General features: G+C 40.0%; 1 protein-coding gene across 32 annotated transcripts in view; it reads right to left on the minus strand.

The window, feature by feature from the left end:
* The window catches only part of CAMTA1 (calmodulin binding transcription activator 1), an 854855-nt gene that overhangs the window by 3285 nt on the left and 825976 nt on the right, over positions 1-25594 (minus strand). For 9 of the 32 annotated variants that reach the window (XM_044769588.2, XM_044769593.2, XM_044769589.2 and 6 more), the window contains 10 exons: positions 24691-24887; positions 24212-24290; positions 23657-23972; positions 22724-23247; positions 17133-17320; positions 16374-16620; positions 15483-15554; positions 13953-13973; positions 12344-12537; positions 11560-11634 (listed from right to left, as the gene is read on the minus strand). In XM_044769588.2, coding sequence (XP_044625523.1) covers positions 11560-11634; positions 12344-12537; positions 13953-13973; positions 15483-15554; positions 16374-16620; positions 17133-17320; positions 22724-23247; positions 23657-23972; positions 24212-24290; positions 24691-24887 — 1913 coding nt within the window. Of the gene's footprint in view, positions 1-8837; positions 8869-11559; positions 11635-12343; positions 12538-13952; positions 13974-15482; positions 15555-16373; positions 16621-17132; positions 17321-22723; positions 23248-23656; positions 23973-24211; positions 24291-24690; positions 24888-25594 lie in introns of all 32 variants that reach the window. The other 23 variants (XM_070511183.1, XM_070511184.1, XM_044769596.2 and 20 more) reach the window with 16 other exon arrangements.

Raw genomic sequence — 25594 nt, forward strand, 5'->3', positions numbered from 1 at the left:
GGTGACAACTATATCTCGTGAAACTGTAACCACCCAGAGGAAAGGGCACTGCCATTCCTTCTGAAGCAAAAAACCCAGACAGAAACCCTTTTGAGGACTGATGGCAAAAGAAACTCCTGGTAAATTGCTGGGGAAAACCTTCAAAGAAGAAGACACGACCCTTCCTGAAACTTTGTTCTACGTCAAGTGCTCTAAAAACATGGCAAAACCGAAGTTTACTACATTAAATCAAGTGTAACAATAACACGCTTATCTTAGAAAAAGTTAATTGTTCAAATAACTTTCTTCTTAGCCTGGTGGACCACTGTGAATGCCCTACAATTCCGCATGATGCACGTTAGGGAAACTGCACACATGTTTACTCAGCTTCTGGGATGCCGAGAGATTGAACTAATGCTTTCCTCACAGACTCCGGACTATTGGGTATCTTGAACCGAATCATACTTCTGCACAACTCTATGATTTCACTCATGGATTGTGGAGTCTTTCTGATTTTCATAATTCCTTACTTTCTTCCACCCGGTAGCTTTAAAAGATGTTCAGGGCACTGCTCCCAGATGGGACAGCAATACGGTACAATACCAATAAGGTACTTTGTTCTATTTATCAAACATGTTGCAGTAATCAAATTTAAATGAAATAGTTACAGAGTCATAGAAAGTCATGGGAAAAGTTATAGAGTCATATTGGCAAGTTATTTGTCCACTATCACTTCCAGCCTGTATTTTTTAATATTAAAGTTTGCCTTGGTTTCTGAATATGGCTGCCTGGTATAGATGGGGTATCAGGGAAGAGATTGTAAGCTCTAAGAATATTTCTCTTTACTGACAAATAATTAAGAGCTTGCCTTAATTTCAGAATGTAAGTGTGTAAGTGAATGTAGATGTAAGTGTGACTTTAAGGTCTAACTTCTGAAGCCAGTGCACGCTGTGTGCGTCACAGACAGTTTGCAGTGCTGCACGCTGCGTGATAACATTTGTTTCCCCAAAACGGGTGTAAGGGGATGGTTTTAGCCAAACAGAGGCAGCCATTTCTCAGGACATGTACACTCTATCTCAACAGTATGACAAGAAGAAGTCTGATTTGTTTTTCTAATAGGGGCCTATACAGAGGTCAATAATTCCCAAATATAGTTTTCTGATTCTCTAAGAGTAAGTTCTCACCTGCTATCTTAAGTTGTACCAAAAAATTTAAATTTTATTTTAAAATGAATGCTAGTTTGCTTTCTTGATAACTCTTGAGTAGGAAGAAAACATTTTGAAAACCAGTAATAAGTTATTGCCATATTATATAGGTTGAAAGTCAATGGAATGGCACATATGCTATAATAGCAACTTGAGAAAACAATGATATTTACCACCTCCAAGCAGAATTGTTTCTGAGTATTCTGCAAAGTCCATACAATTTCTTCAAAGAGAAGATGTTCTCTTTCAGAAAAAAAGCTGTCATTTTATCGTCATTAATACGAAAAAGAATTAAAAAGTTTGAAAATTTGCTTTTTGTCTGATTTATTCACTAAATACACCAAGCCCAGCTTGATCAAACTGTTTATCTTCAAAGCTGTTAAATCCTTCTTTCTTAATGGGCACATTTAGAGGACAGTGCTATGTTCAGTTATAACTGGATCCAGGTATTATTTAGTTTTAAATTTTGCAATTAAACATACCATGGATTATTAAGTTTTAGGGTAATTTGGATATTACAGTACAGAATTGTGCATCATTATAGGTCCCTAATTTTGGACATGCATAGTTGGTAAAGAAATGGCTTTTTAAAAATTGAAACATGCTATATTCTGTGTTCAATTTTTAAACATGCAACATCTATACTAACAGCCCTGTGGCTGGAAAAATGCAAGGCATGCACCGATGCCACCTTACTCCTGGGCATGCAATATATCTGTACTTGTGCAGACCTAGTTGCTGAATTACCGCAAAATGTGCATGCTACTTCAAATACTACAATTTATTTCTGCACTAGTACAGGACTCATTCACAAATACGCAATAGTGGCTCCATCACTGATGAGATTTCTAGAATTTGAAGAATTCTGAACTCAAAATCTGATAGCATAAATACAAAGATATCCATTCACAATTTTTCTAGAATGAAAAACAATGCTTTAAAAATATTAGGTTCATCATTGAGATGAAATAAAAAGCAGAGTGAATTCTAAACCAGAAACGTTTTATACACTTTCATACCAAGGAATCTGTAATCAGCTGGTCATGGTGGGTATAACTTGACATTTTTCTTTTAGTTAAAATGGTCACATTTGTTTTTGAAGTTTTTTGTAGTTTCTTTCTGAATTAAAAAGTCAACTAAGTTTTCACCAAGTTTTAAAGTTACCAGGTAAATACTCAGCTATAAAACTAGTGATAGCCTCACACACCACTAAGTTAAGAAGAGATGCACATCCACACGCAGACATGACTTTGATCGTCTACACTGGAAAATGCGACGTTGCAATTTTCAGATATATTTTCTAGGCTTTCATAACTCCTGAGCTAAAGTGGAGGATTTAGTTCTTAGTTTCCTGATGAAGTTGTCACAGTACACTAGCATTATAAATGATATCGAAATGACCTAAATGGCATAGGCATTTTTTTACAGAAAGTCGTTAAAAGAGGAATAGGGAAAAAGGAAGAGAACGCTTATGTTCCAATAGCTGTACAGGTTCCTTAATATTTGTTACCTTATTTAGTCCTTACAACGCCACCATTGTCTCCAACTGTAAACGGAGAATTTAAGATTTACAGGAATTAAGTAACCTGCTCCAAATAATAAAGTTACTCAACGGCAGAGCAGGATTAGAACCCGCGTTTGTCTGACTTCACCACTCCACTCCGCTGCTTCTAATAATATCTCAAGATAACAAGAAAATTAAAAAAACAATTCTTATGTTATTGATTTTTCAAAAAGGCTTTATAGAAAATATGCATTTGGAAAATTTCCATGGCATGAGATGAGAATGTTGCTGAAAACTCACGACAACTATATTTTCTCAATTCTAAGACATCATCCTTTATAAGACCCTATGCTGGTTTTATTACAAAGTTTTGGAGAAAAAAATACTTCCACATAAAATGTACTTATCAATTTTGTGACACAGATTTGAGACATGTGAAAAGAATGGGTCTAAGAATCAAGGAAACAGAAGATTTTAAGCCTCACTCTCCAATTTGCAATTTGCAGACCATGTTGTTAATCTGCCTCTCATGGTCTAGATGAAACTGAAAGACTGTACAATCTGCCCTGCTGAAATCATACAGTTTTATGTTACTTGAGGGTAGATTATTAGAACAAGATAGAAGTGCCTAATTTTTTGTTTGGTTTTGTATCAAACGTCAATTGGATAAAATAATGTTTGAATGTTATATTGCCTCCAAAGGAACAGAAAACAATTACATCTCTGAAGTGATTTAAAACAACATCTGATACTAGAGTTTTGTTAGCAAATTCTAAGAAAGATGTTTCAAATCAGAATTTCAAATAGTTACAAAAATTTGTTGTTGCCTTGTCTGTTAGTCAAGACATGAATAATCATTAAAAGATGTATGTTAACTAAAAATACATCTACCACGAGAAGGATACACAATCAAAGCTTAACAGTTACTATCTCTGGGTGATTCTCCTTTCTTATTTCCCAAATGTGCTACAATGAGTATGTACTTGTTTTGTAATAATAATTATTCCTGCTTGTCACTGAAAAAAAAGTTTATAAAATGTTTTTCTTTTCATCTGTTATTACTACTATGTCTTACAAATGTTGGAGTCACATGATATTAAAAACACTGAAAAATTCTGTGGAGGAAAATAATCAATTTTATAGACCTAAACCAAAATCAATTGATTGAACTGGTTTCATTGATATTACCAGCCTATTTTTCAGTATGCAAAGTTGGTAAATACAGACCAAAACTTTTGAAATTGGAATTATACTTGAAAATCCAGTACCTATGGTCACCATATCTATGAAACTTAGAATGCAGATGTTCAGTAAACTTTTGTTGTGTTTCTGTTATGCAATCTCAGGTAAGGATTACTGAGTTTTTGATTCTCTTATGGAATTATACCTGTTAGGCTAAGAAAGAACTAAACCTAAAATTGCCCAGGTTATCTAAAAACAAATCTCATTATAATTACACTGACTCCTGAGTTTCATCACACAGAAGACGGGCAAAGCAGTCTGTAAAGTCTGTAAAGACGATCAACACAGGACAGAAACTATAGCTTTCGTAGGTGCAAGGCTATCGCTACTATCACGAGAGCTGCAAGGACCACATTTCTGAACCTCATGTCAGTAACCTGGAAAACAGTGCTCATATTACTGGCTTGGAGTTAAAGTAATTCGGATAGCAAGACTTTAACCTGTGACCATTCAACTATTAAAACTAAAGACAATCCCAGGATTTCCCCAAGCATTCGAGGCTGAAAATAATCACCACTTTGGGATATTGTTGCAGTCTCAACCAAAAAAAAAAAAAATGTTGCATCATAATGTACTGAAGTGATGTAGTAAGCAACAGCACTGAAAGCCAGCAAAGCCCACAGGGTTCACTTCCATCAGACGTCCAACGATAAGTTAGGAGTAGATGCAGGAGGCCTGCTCCGGAAACTTGTAGCGAACAATGGCTCCATGGGTAAAGCATAGGGCAAAGCCGCTTCATTACATCTACTCAGTAACGCTCAGCCAGAGAAATGTTTCATGAGTCAGTGGATTTCAGCAGGCATATTCTCGCAATGCTGGACGTCAAAAATATACAGGGCAGCCAGATGTGGCTTTCTGATTAGTTACCTGTTGCTCTGAGAGCTGCAATAGCTTGTGGGGAATTTAGGAAAAGAGAGATCTTGCCATTTTCCAGAAATCTCATTTGGATTGCAAAACAAAAAAGACAGAGAGGCCCAATAAGAATGACACAGAGCATGTTGTCTGCAATTTAACACACACCACTGTGTTCCAAAAAGATTCATCCCCTAAAAGAAGCAAGTAAGACAAAATTACTTCGGAGATTTAAATTACATCCACGATGACACATCCCACATTCATTTCTTCCTCCTCACTGAACATACTGGACAACTTGGAAACTATACCTCCTGTTAAATTGAACTAAAGGAGGGTGACATCACAGTTGTCGACCTAGAGCGCTGTTGACTTTTCCCGATTAAACAATACATTTTCAGGCATTGTTAGAGAATTGTCCCTTGGATAAAGTGTACATACCAAAGCAGAAGGGCAAGCGTAACCTGCAGAACCTGACAGGGACCCACTGAAACATTTCCCAAGGCTGCTCCCAATAGTCAGTGTTGACACCACTACTTACCAAGAAAACTGACAGCACCTGGCAAGGTTAGTGTTTGAAAGCCCAGTCAGCAAATATGGAGAAAATCTGCTGCTTACACATTTGTGAACAAAAAAGTCTTATCTTTTCTTCCTCCAATGAGGTTGTTTTATCCCAGGAGGATAGCTTCACCCACCTTTATTGAACACGGGTAACTAGGCCAGCAAGTTACAAGAAATAGGTTATTTAAATACCAGAATTCTCACTGTTTATAATTCCTGTAGTGACTGTCATGGGTTTTAAAGCCCTCTCTCAGAAACATTATCCCATCTAGTGAAAGAAGGAATTTGTCTAGAAATTGCTTTCTAGAGAGTGGTCTCACTCATGTATGAGAACACTTTCTAATACCCACAAAAAAGAAACGTCTTAGAGAGAGAAGTGGGAATTTCATATTCTAACTAGAAAAAGAGGCATTGTCCTTTTTAGTCTCAAGACCTTGAGGATAAATCTGTCGTGTAATCCAATTACTTGCGACTTCCTTTACATAGGAGGCATCTGGGTTTTCTGCTGTAACACTGAATACCATCCTGTTAGACTCAAAATCCAACTGGAAATAGTTTTTTCAGCCTGTGCACTTTGAAAGTTTCTTCGGCCTTAAAAATCCTTCAGGCATATGCTGAAAGTAGTATAACACCTAAATTAACTAAGAAAAATAACTAAAACGGTTGATTGAAGTTATCTGTGTATAATAAAAGTTTTCTCTAAAATAGAGAATCATTGCGTCCAAGACAAAACAAATCCCTGTGACAGTACCAAGAATTTGATAACTCTATTTTAAGTTGTTGGATAAATTAGGGGCTACGATGGAAGTAAAAATGAGCAGGACTCAGTGAGGAGTATTTGGTGCTTTTTCTTAACCTTCCCCAAGCAACGACTAAACATTTGAAGACACAAATGGTATTTTCTGATTGCTAGGCTGCTGGAATTAGGCTGTTGTGTCTTAGTTCTGAGGACTGACAAGCCAACTTCCTTACATATCCTTCTGCCTCATTAATCTAGGAGTTGGGGTCAAATATTGTTTTACAAACACCCTGCCATAAAACTTGATTCTTTAAGTTTTCAAATATTATCTTTCGATGTGTAAACCTTAAAGGTCTTAAATATGGTATATTTTACAAATTAATAAAATAAATATATTATTGTCTTTGACATAAATTCCAGGAATATAAATCCTCCTCAGAGAATGAATGCTCTGCCTCCCAAGAGAGATTTCAAGTTGGGGAATATCAGAGGGAGTGCCATTGTGACTTCTCTGATGGAACAGAGGGAGAGGAGATCTTATCTGCAATTAGACAAAGCCACAGATAAGCTATTTCCCAATTTGGACAGTTAGATAAACATGACCATACTAGCAGGAACCTTAACACTTCTCAGCTTGTATCTTTCAAATTCCCTGAAGACTGAGAAGCATGAAGGATGCTATGAAATTCCAACTTTCCATGCAGGAGGAGGAGTTTGAGGAGCTCACAATAGAATGCAGCAGGCACTAAAGAAATTAAGGTAGGGACGCTGGTTGGCACCGAAAAGCACTTTTAGAAAATGTACTCTTAAAAATGATCATTAACATACCAGAAACTAACAAGCCTCAAAAGTGCAGAAGCAACCACTTTTACTAAAACGTTGGTTCCTTGCAGCAGGCTATATTAATTGCATGTGACATGCAAGACACTACAACTTTTAGTTAAGTTGAATATAGAGCATGCATCTGTTCTCTTGGAGGGTTTTTAATATGGGAAGAAATATTATCTCTGTATGCAGAGAGTGAGCAGGAATAGAAAGAGAGAAATGGAGATTTTTCTCCTCTTTTTCTCTTATATTTCAAACACAGACATCTCTGAGCCCGCTCTACCACATGGGACCTGAAATATATCAGCTGTAAACAACTGCCTAATTCTAAAGAGGACTAACTAGTTAATTTTACAAATGAATGTAGTTCCTTTATTTTTTTAAACAAGTTTCTCTTTCAGCTACTACCCATGGTTTCAATTAGGTGAGACTTTAAATCTTTTCTAGGGATAAGGTCTAGATTTACAAAGAACTTATAAAAACTCAATTCTCCTATCATCGTAAGTTGGCAAACTATGGCTCGTGGGCCAAATCCAGCACAATGTATATTTGCGTAAATAAAGTTTTATTGGAACACAGCCATGAACATTCGTTTATGTATTGCCTATGGCTGCTTGCATGCTAGAATGGCAGTGCTGAGCAGCTGCAACAGAGACTGTATGGCCCATGAAGCCTAAGATATTTACTACCTGGGCTTTTAAGAAAAAGTTTGCCGACTCTTGGCTTAAAATATAATAAATAAAAATTAGCATCAACATAAATGTAGTGAGATGGGAAATAATATCTCCAGAAGCTTTAGATTTTTTTAATTGTAATCTTTTCTCAGAAATCTTACCCATGACTATATAAAGTATTCGTGGGAGGTTAAGAAGGGAGGGCGCTGGATGTCGTCGAGTTGATAGAGATAATTCCCATGTCATATTTTAAATGCATCTTTCCTTAAGACTATCTATAGGATGAAAAGTTGTCAAATTAATCTAAATTCAAGTCTGATTTTGGTGAATTTTATTCATGGCTTTTAAAAAAACAGTTTTCTGACACTAAATCCTTTATTATAACTTAAGACGAGTTACAGTCCCATCTAGCAGAGACTTCCGCCCCTCAGGCACACTTACAAATCAGCACCGGATTCTAAAATCTCAAGAACACTACGAGTGCCCATTGACCACCTGCTCATTATCATTTCTTTAAAATACAAATTCTATTCGAACCTCCACTCTTAACTGCAATAGAGAATCCACAGATTTAAGACACTTTCCACTACACTTTCTTGATTTAGCATTGCCACTAAATGCTGGCAGTCAGCTTTGCTCACTAGCTTGTGAGGAATGTCCTGGGCTGGTTCTGAAAGGGAGGCTTGGTGTACTGGCTCACTCCATAGCACCAGGGAAAGGGAGACTTAGAAAATAAAACTATAGGGACAGGGGAATGGGGAAACAGTAATTCTAAACAAGAAATAGATTAGGTAAGGAAAAAAAAAAAGCCAGTGCCCCCTTAGTGAGCCTTCTCGCTTTAGAAATTTGGACACAGCAGTAGTCAAGAAAGTTTCATGTGGCAAATTATTTTAATCACAAATAACCACTTGCCCAATGTTTTCTTATAGTGTAGCCTCATTTCGATTTGCACTTGTACCACCAGCCTTTTTTTTATACTGAAGACTTCTCCATCAAGTTCTAAGCATGCCCTGTGGCGGTTTCAGAAGATGCTCCCTGCCACTAGGTCATGCATTGGTACATCGACTGGATGTGACTGTTTTCCTGTTGTATAAAGTAGCACTGTTAGTAATTAGGGTTAGTTTTTATTTTATCTTATTTCATTCAAAATGGATGTGAAACTTACTGGCATACCTAGGCTGCAGCCCCATGCAAGCAAGCAAAAAGCAAAATATTGAAAATGGAAGATAAACTGGCTAGCAGGCAGCTACACTCACCCTTTTGTACAGCCTATGGTCCACCAGGGGGCTTTAGACAGTAAAACAACACCAAAGAGCTATTAGCATGTGAGGGTCACAACAGAAATCTTATAAATAGCTTTACTTCAACAAAAGAGTATCAAGTGGTTCCTTTTTTGGAGAGAAAGAAAAGGAGAGTGGTGGTGGGGTATGTGAGATGAGCAGGTAGGAAGTTTACCAATTTATTTTTAAGTCTAAAAATGTCGGGGTCATATGACAGCAAAATCCGTAAGAAATGAGATGTCTCACTTCTGGATTCCTGAAGCCACTACCTACCTACCTTTTCTGAGTGAGTGTCATACGAGACTTTATTTTAATGTTGATTTTAATGCTTCTAAGGGACAATAAACATGACAGTCTCTTAAAATAGTACTCAATAACCCAGAATGGAAACAGGGCTACATACATCCTAGGGAATATATGAGTTCGACCTTCAGGGATAGATTTTTCAGGATTTCTTCAAGTTCCTTAACTGAATATACAGGAACAGTAAGTGAAGAGTGAGCCTATACAGTCAGTACACAGAGGTTATTAAAATTTGCCTCCTCATTTTTCTAACATCCGAACTACAAAAGAGCAAGTAACAAAAAGAGTCAATAGGGGTCTTTAATTCCAAACAATGGATAGAAATTCAGTCTGTAATCTGACGTTCCCTTCATAACAAATCTTCTTCTCAGACTTATGAGGTAAAATCTTCATGAAATTCTTCTCTTCTAGTTCACAAAAAGAGAACTCTAAAAACACAAGTAAAAGGATTCCTCGGTGTAGCCTACTTGCGGAGGCAGCCTTTTTGTGCATCTATGCTTTGCTTAAATATCTGACCCCCTCCACTCACTCAATGGAAACATGGCATGGCCTTAGCCAAAAAAAGGAGAAAAGGAGCACGGGACTTTATGTCATCTCGCTCATAATCAACAAGGTGGCCTTACTGTACGTATTTTCAAAGCTTGAAGATAAGATTAGGAGAAACAAGGAAAATTTAACTTGTGAACATTCTGGTTTGTTTGAAGTGACCTAAAGAAGAGCAATGTTAAGGTGATTTTCTTGAAAATAAAACCTGTGGGGAGAGTGTTAACCACAGTCTCAGCAGTGCTGGATAGAGTCTTCCTGGGTTTTTCATTTTGCAGGTGGGACAGGAAAAGGGAAGAAGGGAGCGTGAGCACATGTGAGAACACACGGGGAAGGCCCTGTGAGCCCTGGATGTGCCCACCAAAGGAAGAAAGTATTTAGTTGCAAGTAATTTACAGCCAAGTCAAAGATATGACTGAGTAATAAAGAAGAGAGACGGACTTTGCGAAGGCTGGTAGGATTGACTTCATCACGTCATAACCATGCCCCATATTTTGACGTGCATTTCCTACAAAGCCTTCCTATTTCGGAGCACTGATGTTGGTATCTCATCGGTTAGCTAACCATGGTGGGGGAACCCCCGACTGCTACATGGTAGAGTTGACGGGTTGCTGAGCTCTCTGGTAAGTGTACATTAGCTTCTTTCACAGCATTAGCTAGAGAATACCACATATATCCTCAAGAACGTTCTTTGCACAGTTTGTATTACTATTGATGTGTGGCTCTGTGCATGTTTCCTTCTATTGTCATATAAAAGAATTCTTTTGTTAATTTAAGTAAAAGCACAAGTAGCCAGCCTCAAAAGTCAAAATATTTGCAAAGTTAGCAAGCAGATAGTTTTAGGAGTAAGAAAAACTCAAGTAAAATGAAACCTCTCAGGGATAAAATTGAATCTGGACACTTGAGCTTTTGGTACAATTAAACAGGAAGAGGAAATAAGACATTAAAGAGCTTCCTTTAAAGTTGGGTTCTGTAAACTGTGCAGCTCCTGATGGATGCACAAGAAACAGCAAAACCACAGAGTCATCTCAACACAGCTCAGGCCACTGCTGTTACAGGTGTCGGACTGGAAAATTAACCTAAATAAGGAAAACAAAACACTTCTCACCAGCCCCCCAAATCTAAGTAAAGAACCTCGTCTTCACAAAGAAACCTCCCGTTTGAGGAAACAAAGAGAAACTCCTCTTAGCGCCACGGGAAGATGCTGTGTCTCCATGGAACGCTAGAGTCACAGAAGCCCATTTATTCTCACTGAAAATGTGCCTCCAATCTCAGATGCTCTTCCTTTCCTGCACAATTTCATTCTAATAATTTCTCCTCTTCCTCATCACTGACTCGCTTTAACTGACAGTCGACAAAGCACGTCAGCTGTCGCACATCCACCAGGGGGCACCAACTATTTAGTGGAAATTCTACATCAGAAAACTGGGATGGAATTAGTGGTTTTCTATCCTTTCCCTGAGAACAGAAACTGTTATTTTCTGATTGGACACACATTAGCAGAATAAGGGTTTAGAACACACTGTAATGTGGCATATAAATAAGAGGTTAAACAGAAACTTGGAATTAAAAGTTCGTCCAACCAAGTTGCCCTTACACTCAAATTAAAACAGAAAAACACTGGCATGAATCTCCATTAACATCTCCAGCACAGTCGGGAACACCTCCCCACATTCCAGGAGCAGCAACTCAGTCCCTAGTTAGAGTTCTGTGATCCTACTGTAACTTAGGACGTTCACCCTGAGGATCTGCAGGGGGATTAGCTTTATGTAGGAGTTAATGAGTGGTTAAGAAGATCAGGGCTGTTGCATTATTCTTGACGAGCAAAATGTATAGATGAGGATGAATGTACCTGTGGCGACAGCGGCGGAGAAACCTCATTATTTTTCGAGCAGCTTGGTCCTGCTTTTTGGTTAGCAAACTGCTCCTGAAAAAGCCAGAATATTAATTACTGTCACGAGAAGGGTGCTGTAAAGCTTAATTTGCAAAAGTTGAAAAAAGGTCAGCAGTGAGAGAGGACTTTTCAACAGTTCACGCAGCAAATCCAACTGCACAAACAACACTGCCTCTACTGTACTGGGTGTAGGCACGGTGGAAGAGGAGGCAGGGCGGGGACGAACGCTCCCATCCAGCTTTAAGGGAGACAGACTGAAAGTCGGATGTCAACCATTCTCTCACAACTCTTTATAGGCTCATCTTGTTGAGACGGCCTTGTGGCATCCGGTGGGCTCTCTTCATTTAGACACTGATTCGCCTGAGTTTGATACCCTCTTTGGGTTATTATTTTCTACATTTCCTCTACCAAAGTATTTTACTGTGTTCAAAGTTTTTACCACACTCCCTAAAATGGAATAGCTTAACTCGAATTACTCTTCCAGGTCTTACGTGTAGTAATGCTACAGTTTACAGCGCTACCTTTTTGAGTAGAAACTTTGGTCCCACCAAATTCGGATAGTAGACCAATAGCACAGGCATAACTATACAAAGTCATAACATCTAGAGTGGTCTGGAAAGAAAAGAACTGCGAGATGCTTTAGTCCCTACACAGACCCCTATGCCAGCACAGGGCAACACTGTCAACCGTGACGGTTCTCGTCCCCAGACAGCTTTACCTCCAGGAAATCTTCTCCACCCACCTGAGTTTCTGCTGGACGATGACAGCCGTCCGGCGGGCCTGCCGTCTCTTGCCACATTTCTTATAACTCCGGTAATACTTCTGGATCAGCACGGCAGCACGCCGGCTCTGCTGAAATTTTTTTTGTTCATAGTAACTTCGAAATTTGCTCTGGATAAGGATGGCAGCCTGTGTCATCTTTTTATAAAGTGCATACTGCAGGGGAAACAAGAACAAGCAAAACAGTAACAACAGGAGCCACGCAAGTCTGTGCGTCCTTTGAGCTTATTAGGGGAGCGCCCTTTAGTATCATAGTCTCTGTTTTGGTTTTAATCACTAAAGAGGCAAACTAGGAATCTTTTCACCTACCTTTCCGAAATGCGAAATACTTTAAGGGTTGTCTTCAGACAATGTATTGCTTTAAATGTGTTTTTTCCCCAAAATATCAAAATCTTTTGCCCTTCTTGAGAAAAAGTTTTAATAGCAATAAACTTAGACATGTGAGAATCTTAAACACGTTTAAGAAGTAAAATTAAAAATGTTTACAACTACTATTTACTCTCCAGTTTTGAAACATTTTTAATGAACATTTTTTGTGCCTCCCAATCCCCACCATACACAAGTCTACTTAGCAGTCAGCATCCGACTCCTAACTATCATTCCATATGACAAATTTCTGAGTTACAAGGTCCCAAATACAAGGCTTATCATGAAACGCTGACACCTTTAAGCCGTTCTAACCTGCAAAAGATTAACACTCATAAGACCAACACAGGGGTGACACCATGAAACCTGGAAAGCTGTCACAGAATCGGGGACTGCTTAGGAGCCTGTACCAGCACGGCCTCGAGCCGGCCTGCTGCAGAGCTATCAAAGCAAGGGACGAAGGCACGGGAGAATGACTTCTCCTCCATTTCAGTCTCTAGGCACTAAAAATACAGAGCTCTCCCTGTTTAAAAAATGCTCTGTCCAACTTGCTAATGAAATAGAATATGACTCTGGGGACAAGAAGTCACAATGAAGCACTTTGCTTACAAGAAGGCAACTTACCATTGCAGGGAAAAACATTCGTCAGAAAACCCCTGTGCCTAAGTCCATCTCTGCATGTATGAGGGGGAATGAGGGAAGGAAACTGACTTCTCAGAATGTCCAAATACAGGACCCTTCTGCAAGAATCCTCTTTAGATTTATCTGACCTGCTTTACATTTTCATTAGTCCAAAAGTCTTCTAAGACAAGAACGCAGTATTCTACAGCGTTTCTGTGGTTTTCATCACCTTGGCCTGTGTATGTTGCACGTTCAGAACCTACCGGGCCACAGTGAAGCCCAGTGGGAAAAAGGCAAGTTTACTTAGTGGGTCATTGGGCTCATGGCCATTGGCCTGGACGGATTCTTCAGATTGACACTGGCCAAGAAAAAATGTCCAACGATTGTTACTGCCAAAACCCTCTCCAACTGAATAACCACATGGTCCCCAGAGGATAGATGCACTGTGGTTAGGTGGCCTGGCAAGGAGAGTATGCCTGTTCCATGACCCTGCCATCTTAATGGCCCCTTCTTGTAGCTGGTGATGGGTGTGAATTTGTGACTCTGGTGGAATGGTTTGTGAGAGGACTTGGGTGTATCATTACCTTCAAGGCTATCCATGTCAGCTTGGGGGAGAAACAGAAAATACAAGATTAATGTTAGATTGCTGAATATAATGAAATTAAAAACCAGAACCAATAAAACTCCCAACCAAAAAAAAAAGGCAATCTGGCTACATTAATGCCTTCCATCTTCCAAAATATTTGTTAGTATTTCAAAAAATAATGCCTTCCATCTTCTGGCTGTAGACAACACTTCTTTGGGAGGAGATTTTTTTAAAAATTCCTATTTTGGAATAAATACCTGCTGCAATCCCAGACTTGAAAGTGATTCTGTGCATCCCTTGTGCTAATGTGAAGCCTGCTCACCAAACAGAAGCCAGGACGGCTCCCTGCTGCAAGGCTACAGGTACTGCGGTGTCAGCGTTTACACAATAAACCTTCATTTTCTGGGATCATGAACTCAACTGGCTACAAGGTGCAGATGTGCCCCCACTCCACCCCCATTAACTGGGCTTCATCCTAGAGAAACTCGAGAAAATGGCAACCCACATCAGAAATCAAAGCGAGGCCTAGATCCGAACAAAAGAAAATAATCTCAAATTTTCATGAAACTATCATACCTCTTGGCATTTATTATTCCTTAAATAAAAATGTAAATCCTACTTAAAGCACAACCTAATAAACGGTTCTAGAATCTGACAGGACTGAACTTTATCATATGACTTAGTCAAAACTCAGGCAATTTTTTATATTTTATAATCACCTAGATGGTTAGAAAGTTCTAATTTTTACTTAATTTTTCTGAGCTTCAGCTTCTTCATCTGTCAAATGGAAATAAAATTGTTTACTTCAAATAATTGTAAGGGGCAAATGAGATGATGTGCTTAAAAGATGTGGTACACAGTGGGCACTCCATAAACATTAGTTCCCTTTCCCACTTGACGGTAGTTATGTAACCGTACAGGCTGTTCTGGAAACAGTAATACTGCATGAGACTATGTAGACATTCTTGCATCTCTTAACTAAGGAAGGAAAAAGCAGTTTAAGATGCTCTGGGCTTCTTAAGATTTTTCAAACATTTTTACAATTCTTCATTTTAAAATGGACAAGAAGAAGCTGAAAGGAGAAACAGCTAAAGATTATATAACTTATGGGATTCAAGGTCAAAGATGATAGCCAGGATTTATCTTCTCCAGTCACCATATCAAGCTCCCTAGAGTTCTTTATTACTACAGAATTTATAGGTGAATTACTGGAACGAAGAACCTGACTTCAAACACAAATAACTCTTTGTATCAGACCAGTATCTCAGGAAGGTGCTAACATTAAAAGGCCAGCAATGTGAACAAAATCATTTTGTGGCCTAAGTTCATTTGCGGATGATTTTGTGTTTTTGTTTCTTTCCATTTGGAACATTTTCCTCTGGTTTTTAATCAAGGCAAATCAGAGCCTGCCTTTGAATCTAGCCCTGGATGTAGTGTTCTTTGGCTGAACCACACCCGAGAATCCTCAGGGCCCTGGCGCTGTTTGGGCGAGGCACATTTCCTCTCATGACCCCAAACTGTGGTTTACCTGTTTGTATTTTCTGTAACAACGCTGAATGACAGCAGCAGCCACTTCTTGCTGTTCCCGCAAAGGTCGGCCCTTAAGGGTAAGGTGAGGAAAAACAAATCAATAATGATTTAGTAAAGGACTTTCTTAAGACTTAAACAGAATCGTTACTCATTTAACTAACTTTCTCAGAACTGAGACACTAGGTTTACCAAAATACAGTGATAATTATAAGTATAAATTAGGAAAAATGAATTTACAGAATAAATCTCCAACTATTCTTGCTTCTAAATAGAACTATGATATTTGGATATCAGGAGGCCTAAAAAATATTCATTTTCAAAGTATTTCACAAATTAGGTATTGTACTACTTGTCCTTATAAACTGCCAGATCTCCACTGCTTTCCTACAATAACCCCAAGTATTCTACTTTTGGATGGATCGTCAATGCCTTTCAACACCTTCTCAAGGCGGTCAAAGACTCCTTTAAGGATCTGTGGAAGACTATGGAACCTCTCCCACCGAAAATGCACATACAGACTCTTTAACAGAAAATTTTAGGAGTTTATGAGCTGCCTAAAGTCAGCCCAAAGCCTCCAGTTGGAAACCCCTGCTTTGGGTCATAAATGTCTCAGGGCAGAGATATCAACTTACTTTACACTAACTAAATAATAAATGTTCATTATTATTACTGACAATAACTTGAGATGGTGATAACCATCACATTACTGGTCAGTTTCATTTTACTAAAGCTTCTGAAAATTATTAATAATTTCATGAGATGTAATAATTTCAAATAAAGATTCTATAAATTCAGGGGAAAAAAGAAATGGCCCATGTTTGAGTTTGAATGACTCTGACTTTTCCTGATCTTAAGAATGTCACAACATCAGGACTCTGTTCTATTTTACCTTGTATTTCCGGAAAGCTGTCTGGACAAGCCTGGCAGCCTCATAGAGTTCTCTCTGCTCATGATCAGACAGAGTTAGCTGAGCAAACTCATTCTCTACCTTCTCACTGGTAGATGCGCTCAGGAATTCCGACCAGTCCGCGGCTGAGGGGAGGCTGGGCTTCTCAAAAGCTATTTCACTGACTGGCGAGCCTACGGGGCTCAAGCTGGTGTTAGAAGAAGGGGTTAGAGGCTCGTTATATGCACCTCTGAAACAAGAGGAGACAGGGAGATAGATGATGGGTGATTGATGTGCACGATCTGTTACATACCGATCAATGCCACAAGATGGTGTCCACCAGGAGCCACTAGGGACTATTAAGACCACGGCTTCATTCGGTCTGGTAAATTGCTGAAAGTACCCTGACTTTAAGTCAAAGTCCTTCAGTTAGTAGGTTCATACTGAGCACCCTCGTGAATTTAGGACTATGCCAAATATTAAACCCACTGAGTACACTATCGCACCTTTATGAAATCTCAATGGAATTGGGGGAAAGGATTATGATACATTGTCTCATATGCTCTGATATGGGGAGAAAAATCATGGAGGAGCAGAGGACGAGAGGGCCTTCAAAGTGGCAACGGAACTCTCCCCAATGCTTCTTTCTTTCCTTAATAAGGTCTTATATGATACAGCATTCCTCAAGTCCAATTAGTCTCCCACGCCCCCAGTGAAATCCAGGAATTTGTCCTAGATAGTGACCCACAGACTTCTACTGACCTGATCTGGGCAGCATTTGGCAGATGATCGACATCAGCTAGGTAACTGGCCAGCCAGCTCATTGTACTGCTAATGGCAGCAGTATCTGTTCTTTCCAATGCTGACGACTCCATGGGCACAAAATTCTCCTGCTTGATTCGGTCAGGTGTGGCTTCAATGATGTGTTCTGCCAAGGTCATCATGTTTACCTGGAATCCGGAGTTCACAGAACACTCAGGTTAGAAAGGAACCTGGGAAGCCATCCAGGCTTACCTCCACTCCCCCATCTCCCAAGAAAGAAATAAGGGATGGCGAGCTGACACCTCAATTCAATTCACCCCAACATTATTGTTTCACACAATTCACTTGAAAATCTGCGACTTGATTATCTCCAAATCATAGTTTGGCCAAAAACCTTCAGTAAAGTCTGAGAGAATGTCTGGTGTGTGCCTAGTGTCTACTCCCAGCTGGTACCAGTCAATCAGCGATGCCATGCCTGGGCAGTTCTAAAGTGAGTTGTCATATTAATGTGGTGACACTACTGGTTACCTAAGCAATATCCAACCCTCCCTCCTTTGCCTTGCTTAGAACCCCCGTTTTGTAGTGAGCAGCAATGTGCCCAACCCCAGGGGACAGCTCATGAAGGATATAAGAGCCAATTATGATCATCATCTTCTTGACTTCCCACCTTCCCATGCACATGGGGAGGATATATTTCCCACTTGTGGAAAATGAGACGATACAGAAGTCTGCTCAGAGGCTTTTGGGCAAAGCTTTGCTTTCCTGATGAAAGGTATCGATGCCCCAGCTCTTGCCTCTCTTCTTCCTGCCATGACTACAGACAAGCTCAAGAAGCCATATTCAAACATAAAGCAAAAGCATGAAGAGGAAAGCCAAAAAGAACAGAAAACCGAGAAGAAAATCGTGGTCTCTGATGGCTTCACTGAGCAGCTGAACCTCTGGACTTCTTGCCATGTGAGGAAAAAAATCATTTTTTAATTAAACCACTGTAATTAGGTTGCTGATACTTGCATCCAAAATACATTCCTAATAGACACAATTAGGAATCCTTAAAACTAGTGTAGAGTGAGATATATTTTATCAGAATCAGAGATATGGCCTTGTTTTTAAAAATTTCCTTGCACATCCCTTGAAAATGGAAATTAAAACATAGCAGTTTCAGTTTTTAAGTGAATTAAAAATGTTCTGAAAGTATCTATACAAAGGTGACAAAATGCTTATCTTACAACACGAATCAACCTCAAAAACGATATGCTAAGTGAACGAAGCCAGACAGAAGGTATACTTTATGATTTCACTTATATGAAATTTCTAGAAAAAGCAAAACTCTGGGGTATAGAAATCAGATCAGTGGTTGCCTAGGGCTGGAAAGGGAGCGGAAATTGACTGCAAATGGGTTCAGGGAACTTTTAGGGGCGATGGGAGGGTGCTAAATGGGACTGAGATGATTGCATAGCTGTATAAATTTATAAAAATTCATCGCACAAACCTAAAATGGATGAAGTTTATGGTATGTAAATTATACCTCAATAAAGCTGTTAAAAACACTTAATGGGTAATTTTCTAAATTTTCAACATAGAACAAGAATGATTATTGCAATAGAAATAAAAATGAAAACATTCAGGGAGAAAATATTACAGCTTTTCTTTCCCTCCTATATTAGCCTTGCTTTGTGACTCAAACAGGAGGTAAATCCTACTTTGATTTTTTTTCCCCTAAAGATTGGCACCTGAGCTAACAACTGTTGCCAATCTTTTTTTCTTCTTCTTCTTCTTCTTGTCCCCAAAGCCCCCCAGTACATAGTTGTAGGTCCTTCTGGTTGTGGCACGTGGGACGCTGCCTCAGCATGGCCCGATGAGCAGTGCCATGTCTGCACCCAGGATCCGAACTGGCGAAACCCCAGGCCACTGAAGTGGGGCAAGTGAACTTAACCACTCGGCTACAGGGCTGGCCCCTGGTTCTTTTTCTATGAAAGTATTAAAAAGGGGAATTTCTAGAGACCGAAGGTTATAATCTATAGTCACTCCTCAAGTCTTCCATTTTATAAACATGTATCAGTGTAAGAACACCTTAACATCATAATAAGTGCAACACTCTGGGATACCGAGAAGCTGATATTTTATTGTGATGGCTGCAAAAGGCAATGAAATTTAAATGACTTCAAATCAAATAATATTCTAAGAAGTTGGACCTAAAAAATCATATAATTCACTTCTAAATGTCTTGGATTGTGATCAAAGAAGATAACCTTTAAATGTGCAGTTTTAGGTTTTTACTTAAATTCTCTTTGGGTCTAGTATATGAGCAATTTTCATAAATATGTCTTGGATATCTGAAAAGAACAATGATATGTATATTTATTATTGTATTCATATATCTACATAATTATATATAAGTATATCATATACTAAATATATCATAAATACTAAATATATATACTAAATCAAACTTTCTAATTGTTCAATTTTTTCTGTATCCTTTTTACATCTACTTGATCTGACAAATTCTGAGATAGGGTGTTTGTCTCCACTATGACTATGGTTATAGTTCCACATTTCTTTATATTTACTAGTTTTTGCTTTAATATTTAGAAGCTATGTTGTTAGGTATACAATGGTTCATGACTGCCTATCTTCTTGGTAAATTATATGTATATATACATTTACAATTGCCTTGAACTGTACCTTTTTTTTTTTTTTTAAAGATTTTATTTTTTTTCCTTTTTCTCCCCAAAGACCCCCAGTACATAATTGTATATTCTTCATTACGGGTCCTTCTAGTTGTGGCATGTGGGACACTGCCTCAGTGTGGTTTGATGAGCAGTGCCATGTCCGCGCCCAGGATTTGAACCAACGAAACACTGGGCCGCCTGCAGCGGAGTGCGCGAACTTAACCACTCGGCCACAGGGCCAGCTCCTTGAACAGTACTTTTTAATCTTTTTTCTTTTTATCCTCATTTGTTAGTTATATCTTTAACCACTGCTTCATTTTCCTTCTATTTCATTTCATTTTAATTTTGCTTTCTTTTTTACCCAATCTGAGAATCTTTGAATAGAATTATCAGTTACCAAAGTGGGAATGAATCATACATGAAAATATTCCTACAATATTACGTTTTCTGTTTATTATTTCTGTTGTTGCTTTTCTCTTTGTTACCATTCCTGAACTTTCCCCAGGAATTTTCTTTTTCCCCCTTCAATGACTTAGAAATTCGATAGCTGTTTTTATGTTACTTGACGTTAACTTGACATTTCCAACAAGCATATTTCAGCCTATACTTATCTATTAGAGTCACAAGTGGAACAAAATCTGCTCTTCCCTGAACAGAAGAGTCGCTTTAACACACTTTACCTTCTTCACTTCTTTACCTCCCTGGTTTTGTTAAAATAATTTACAATTTTAGTTCTAGGTTATTTTTTAAACGTTATTCCTGTTCTATTTAAAGAGCTCCCTCTTAACAACTGCCTTCTGCATACACCCGTCCTGTTGAGAGTTACCCCGGCCCCAGTGTTACTGGTTTGATTGTTCACTCCTCCATGAATGCTGGTTTGCCATTTCTTGAATTATTTCATTATTTTTAATTGTTATTTTATCATTTGGCTGAAATATTTCTTTAGACTGCTGCTTTTTTCATAGATATGTGCTCTGAATTTAGCAAAATATTATTCTCTCAAGGCTCAGTAAAAAAAGTAGATTTTTTTTAGGTTATTTTCTATTTCTTGTATCAACTCTGTTTCAGTGAAGGCCAACTGTTCTAAAGCTGTGCCACTCAATGGATATTTAAGCAAATTAATTGAACTTAAATAAAATTAGAAATTCAGTCCCTGAGTCACACTAGCTACATGTCAAGAGCTCAGTACCACAAGTGGCTGGTGGCTGCCCTACAGGGCAGGAACAACACAGAACACTTCTATCACTGCAGAACCTTCTATTCTAAAGCACTGTTCTGGGGGCTCAACTTGGTTCCCCTCTTTTGAGCTGCTGATTTTCACAGTCTGGTGATTTATTATTACATGTTTATATTTATAAATATTGTCCTAGATTGCTCAGTACTGATATTTGGTATGAGTTCCATCAGGAATTGTTTAAAACAGGGTTTGGCAAATCACAGAAAGCCAAATCCAGCCTGCTACCTGTTGGTGTAAATAAAGTTTTATTGGCACGTAGCCACACTCATTTATGTTGTCTAAGGCTGCTTTTTGATGACAGAATAGTCATGACAAAGTCTGTATGGCCTGCAAGCCTGAAATATTTACTATTTGGCTTTTTACAGAAGAATTTGCCCAGCCTAGTCTAAAACATTATTTGATTTCCCTGGCAGGCCTCCCCATGATTGCAGTGGTTGCTAGGTCAGTAGTGGGGCCTCTCCACCACCTACAAGGAATGGGAGCACACTGGTGAGCATGCGAGCTTCCCTCCCCTGTGCTCACAGCCAAGGGCTGGCGGGAAGGGCACCCTGGGATGCACAAACAGCAGAGTTCAGCCATCAGCCCTCTCCCCAGGAACGCTGGCCGGGATATGATCTCCTCCAGGCATCTCCTCTCGCTGCATCATTTCTACAGGCACGGGTGCGCTTCCGAATTCCTTGCGTGAGTTTTTCCTTTTACATTTGTCTTGGGTTACATCAGAGGGAAGTTGGAAAGAGAGGAAGTCAAACACATCTTCTTAGGTTGCTTCTCTGGTCCTGCTCTACACAGTAAATATATTTTTTTTTTTTGCAGGGAAGGATTCACCCTGAGCTAACATCTGTTGCCGATCTTCCATTTTTTTTTTTTTCTCCTCCCCAAAGCCCCAGTGCATGGTTGTATATCCTAGCTGTAAGTCCTTCAGGTTCTTCTACTTGAGCTGCTGCCACAGCATGGCTACTGACAGATGGGTGGTGCAGTTCCGCAACCAGGAAACGAACCTGGGCCAGCAAGGTGGAGAGCGTGGAACTTTAACCCCTAGACCATCAGGGCTGGCCCACTACATAGTATATTTTAATTAATGCAATTTGCTTGCTTAATAGCCTAAACTCAAGTTTACTTCAGTATATATTCTCTTGATCTACAGCAAGTTTAATGGTGTAAAAGGACTCTGGATTTTCTAGACTTATTATAAGGGCAGTCAATTATCAATAACTGCACCTCATGAGAGCCTCACACTGTATACACCCTTTACGATGGCGAGAGGATGGTTGTACTGATCAAATCACTTAGATCATTCAAATTCTAATCACGGCCTCCTGTTCAAGCTAGTATCGGGCCGTGACTCTCATAACTAGTACTTAAAACAGTGACTCAGTCACCCTGGATGCAAGGAGGAAGCAGAAGACTTGTGTGGGGCGATGAGCGAGTTCTGAGGAGCTGGCGCAAGGAGGGAAGGCTTTGCTGAGACCTGGGTCTCTGGCGCTCAGGCCTGAATCACAATGGTTGATTCACTGAATGCAAATGTGGCCCGAGTAAAGAAGATACTCCAACATTCCTGCGCATAAGACCAGACTTTTAACCCTTCACTGGTGAGAAAATCACGTGACCTTTGGAAACTGTAAAGATCAAGGAAGCTCTGAGGGACACACCAGCCTCTGCAGGCTTACCTTTTCCATGCTTACCTGTATATCATCCATGGGTTGTGAGCATTCCTCGTTTTCTGCACTATCACGGTAGGACCCCATCTCTGTATTCACCACCTCTCTGTTAGCCATCATCAGGACACTCATTGGTTCCCGTGGACGCACCTGTGAAGGTGCGGCATCCTTTCCTACACTGGTCCCCTTCGGATTTCCAGTCACCTGTACTGTAGACACACCAATGTAAAGATCTTTGGAATTCCACTTTACTACAGGCTGAGATCCAGAGGCTTGGAATCCTGCAGTCTCTGGAGTGGGAGGGGAGAGTTCCCGGCTGTAGTCCCTCACTCCTTCACTGGGGCTGATTGTCTCGGGGACAGACTGCTTAGAACTAGGGCTCTGCTTCCTGATATTTGGCTGTTCCAGACTCAGTGCAGTGGAAAGCAGCTTCTCCTGCCTTGCCTGGAAGTACTCAGGGTTCAATTTATGCTTTTTGGGAGCTGGATAATCTTTGTGGCTCTCACTGCTGTAGTAATTAGAGGGTTCAGACCGAGGTCTTCTCAGCTCTGAAAAGTACAGTAGAAAGGATAGTCAGGACAGGCGATAAAATTAGGAATCCTAAAGAAATAATACTTTCTCTACGCCTGAGAGACACAAAGTGCAAAGCCGGAACTTAAGACATGTCCCTAACATTTAAATATTCCCCAGCAGCATACACTGTATTCAGATAATCCTCCTCCAAAATGTGTATTTCTTTCTTGCATGGACATAGGTTTTTTGCTACTTTCTGCATTTGGGGGTGGGAGGAGGTAGGGAGGAAGCACCAGACATTCTAACAGCTAAAAGGAAAAGCAGAAACATAAAAAAAACAAAGCCCAAATACGTGAATATCCTATGGACTTTTCTGAGGGTGGCTGCATGAAAGCAAATGGGAAATCTGTCAAGTTCTGAGATGCAATAATTTTGAATTTTTACCTGGATTGGTACTTGCAATAACGGTGACTCCTTTGGGTATTTCTGGAGAGTTGATGGCTTCGCTGTGCCACTGGGTCATCCAGCTATCTGTATTAGGCTCTTCGCTTGGAGGACAGTGTATTCTGGGGTTCTGTCCCAGCTGAGCCTGCTCATCTCTCTGCAGGTGCTCCAGACACTCTGCTAATTTCACATGACCCCTTGACCTGGCAATTCCCAAAGGCAGCCTTCCTAGAGAGTCAGGAATAGAGATGGCCCGACGGTCCCACTTGTACAGCACGACGGCAGCTTCTAAGTGCCCTAGGGCACATGCCCACATCTAAAAAACAGGAAGACAAAGCAAGCTTTCTCAATATGAGTTCAAAACATATTTTGCTTTGCCATTGCTGCCAATTGACAAACTGGTCCTTGCTGGCAATCTCAATGGGGCCATAAAACATTTATTACAATGGAGCTCTGATAAATGTCATATAACAATGAGGGATCACAAAGGGAACTAGGCACATCCCTGTGCCAGCCTAGAAACCAGTTTGGGGAATAAGTGAACCCATTTCTTACCAGAGGAGTACAGGAGAAGTGGTCCACATTCAAGGGGTCAACTTCCAGTTCCAAATCAATGCTGTCTGCATGCTTTGTGCTGTAAAGGATAGCACCAGCAATTACTGCACCATTAATCAACATTACAGGAAATACCAGAACATTATAAAACCCCACAAAGCTGAAACCAAACTGGGCACCTAACATCCCTGATGTGAAGAGATACAGTCCCGAATTTCACAGGGTGGTCTGGACTCTTTTGTTTTGCTAGGAGCCCAGAGGAAATAAAAAGTTCAACATTCAGTTAGCATCTCACTCAGTATTTCTCGGGCAGAAGTTCATAAAATTCCCTTGGAAACTGTCCTCAGAGAAAGCCCTTTGCTCACAGGCTGTCACGCTCCCCGAAAGGCCAGATTTCTCTCTGCTAGCAGAAATGCTCAAGAGGAAGTTGCAGGTTGATGCATGAGGATGACCCCCAGTCGTCTGTACCCCAGCCTTACCGCCATTTGATGAGGGTCTGGATTAGGGTGGCATAGCCCTGGGCCGCAGCCAGGTGTAGGAGGGTCATTCCACGGAAAGTCTTTGAATGGATCAAATGCTTGGACTTGGCCCAGCAGGCTCGGCTCATCATCTTCTCACATACGACGACCACGCGGCTCTCAAAGCAGCTCCCCAGCGTCCCAGGGCCAGAAGCGCACTACGATGCAGAAGCACAGGTTACGGTCGGAGCACCAGAAGCCCTCCACCAAAATGCCGGCCAACGACTACATCCAAAACGTCGGCCTTTTGATGTAGGGGGAACAAATGCTTTATGATTAGCAACTTGAAATGGGAAACACGAAACTGAAAACAGAGAGACATCATGAAACAGAGAAGAGAATGTGCTTAGTTCAGCTGAGCAGCACACATCTGCAGTCGTGGTACAAGGTAATTTTCCATAACTCTAAGAACACCAGAGTCTGTCTATCCAGAAGATTCTCGGATTAGGAACCTCATGCTGATCCATCTTGGGGAAAGCGTATACTGCTAAAAAAAAAAAAAAGTGGCTCTAGCCTCCAGTTGGAGTAAACGCTGCAGGTAGTAAGCTGTTGTGAGAGGGCCAAGCAGGGCGGCTCTCTTAGTTCCCCCATCTGGGGTGCCTGGACCGTCACTCCCTTGTTCCTTCCTAAGGAGAATGAAGTCACTTAGATGGGATTATTTTCCCCTCAAGAATCGCTTCAAAAAATCCAATAATAATCCAGTCCTTTGGGGAAAGCGTTAGAGATCTAGAAATTTAAGTGTTATTAGTAACAATGAGGCACACAGGGACGAGAAATTCACTAATTTTAACCACATGGTCTTCTTCCCTTGATTCAGTTGTAAAGGAGGAAAAATAAAATCAAAGTAACCTCAACAGTTTATCCA

This window comes from Equus asinus, chromosome 5, assembly GCF_041296235.1.
Source record: "Equus asinus isolate D_3611 breed Donkey chromosome 5, EquAss-T2T_v2, whole genome shotgun sequence".
Classification (NCBI taxonomy): domain Eukaryota; kingdom Metazoa; phylum Chordata; class Mammalia; order Perissodactyla; family Equidae; genus Equus; species Equus asinus.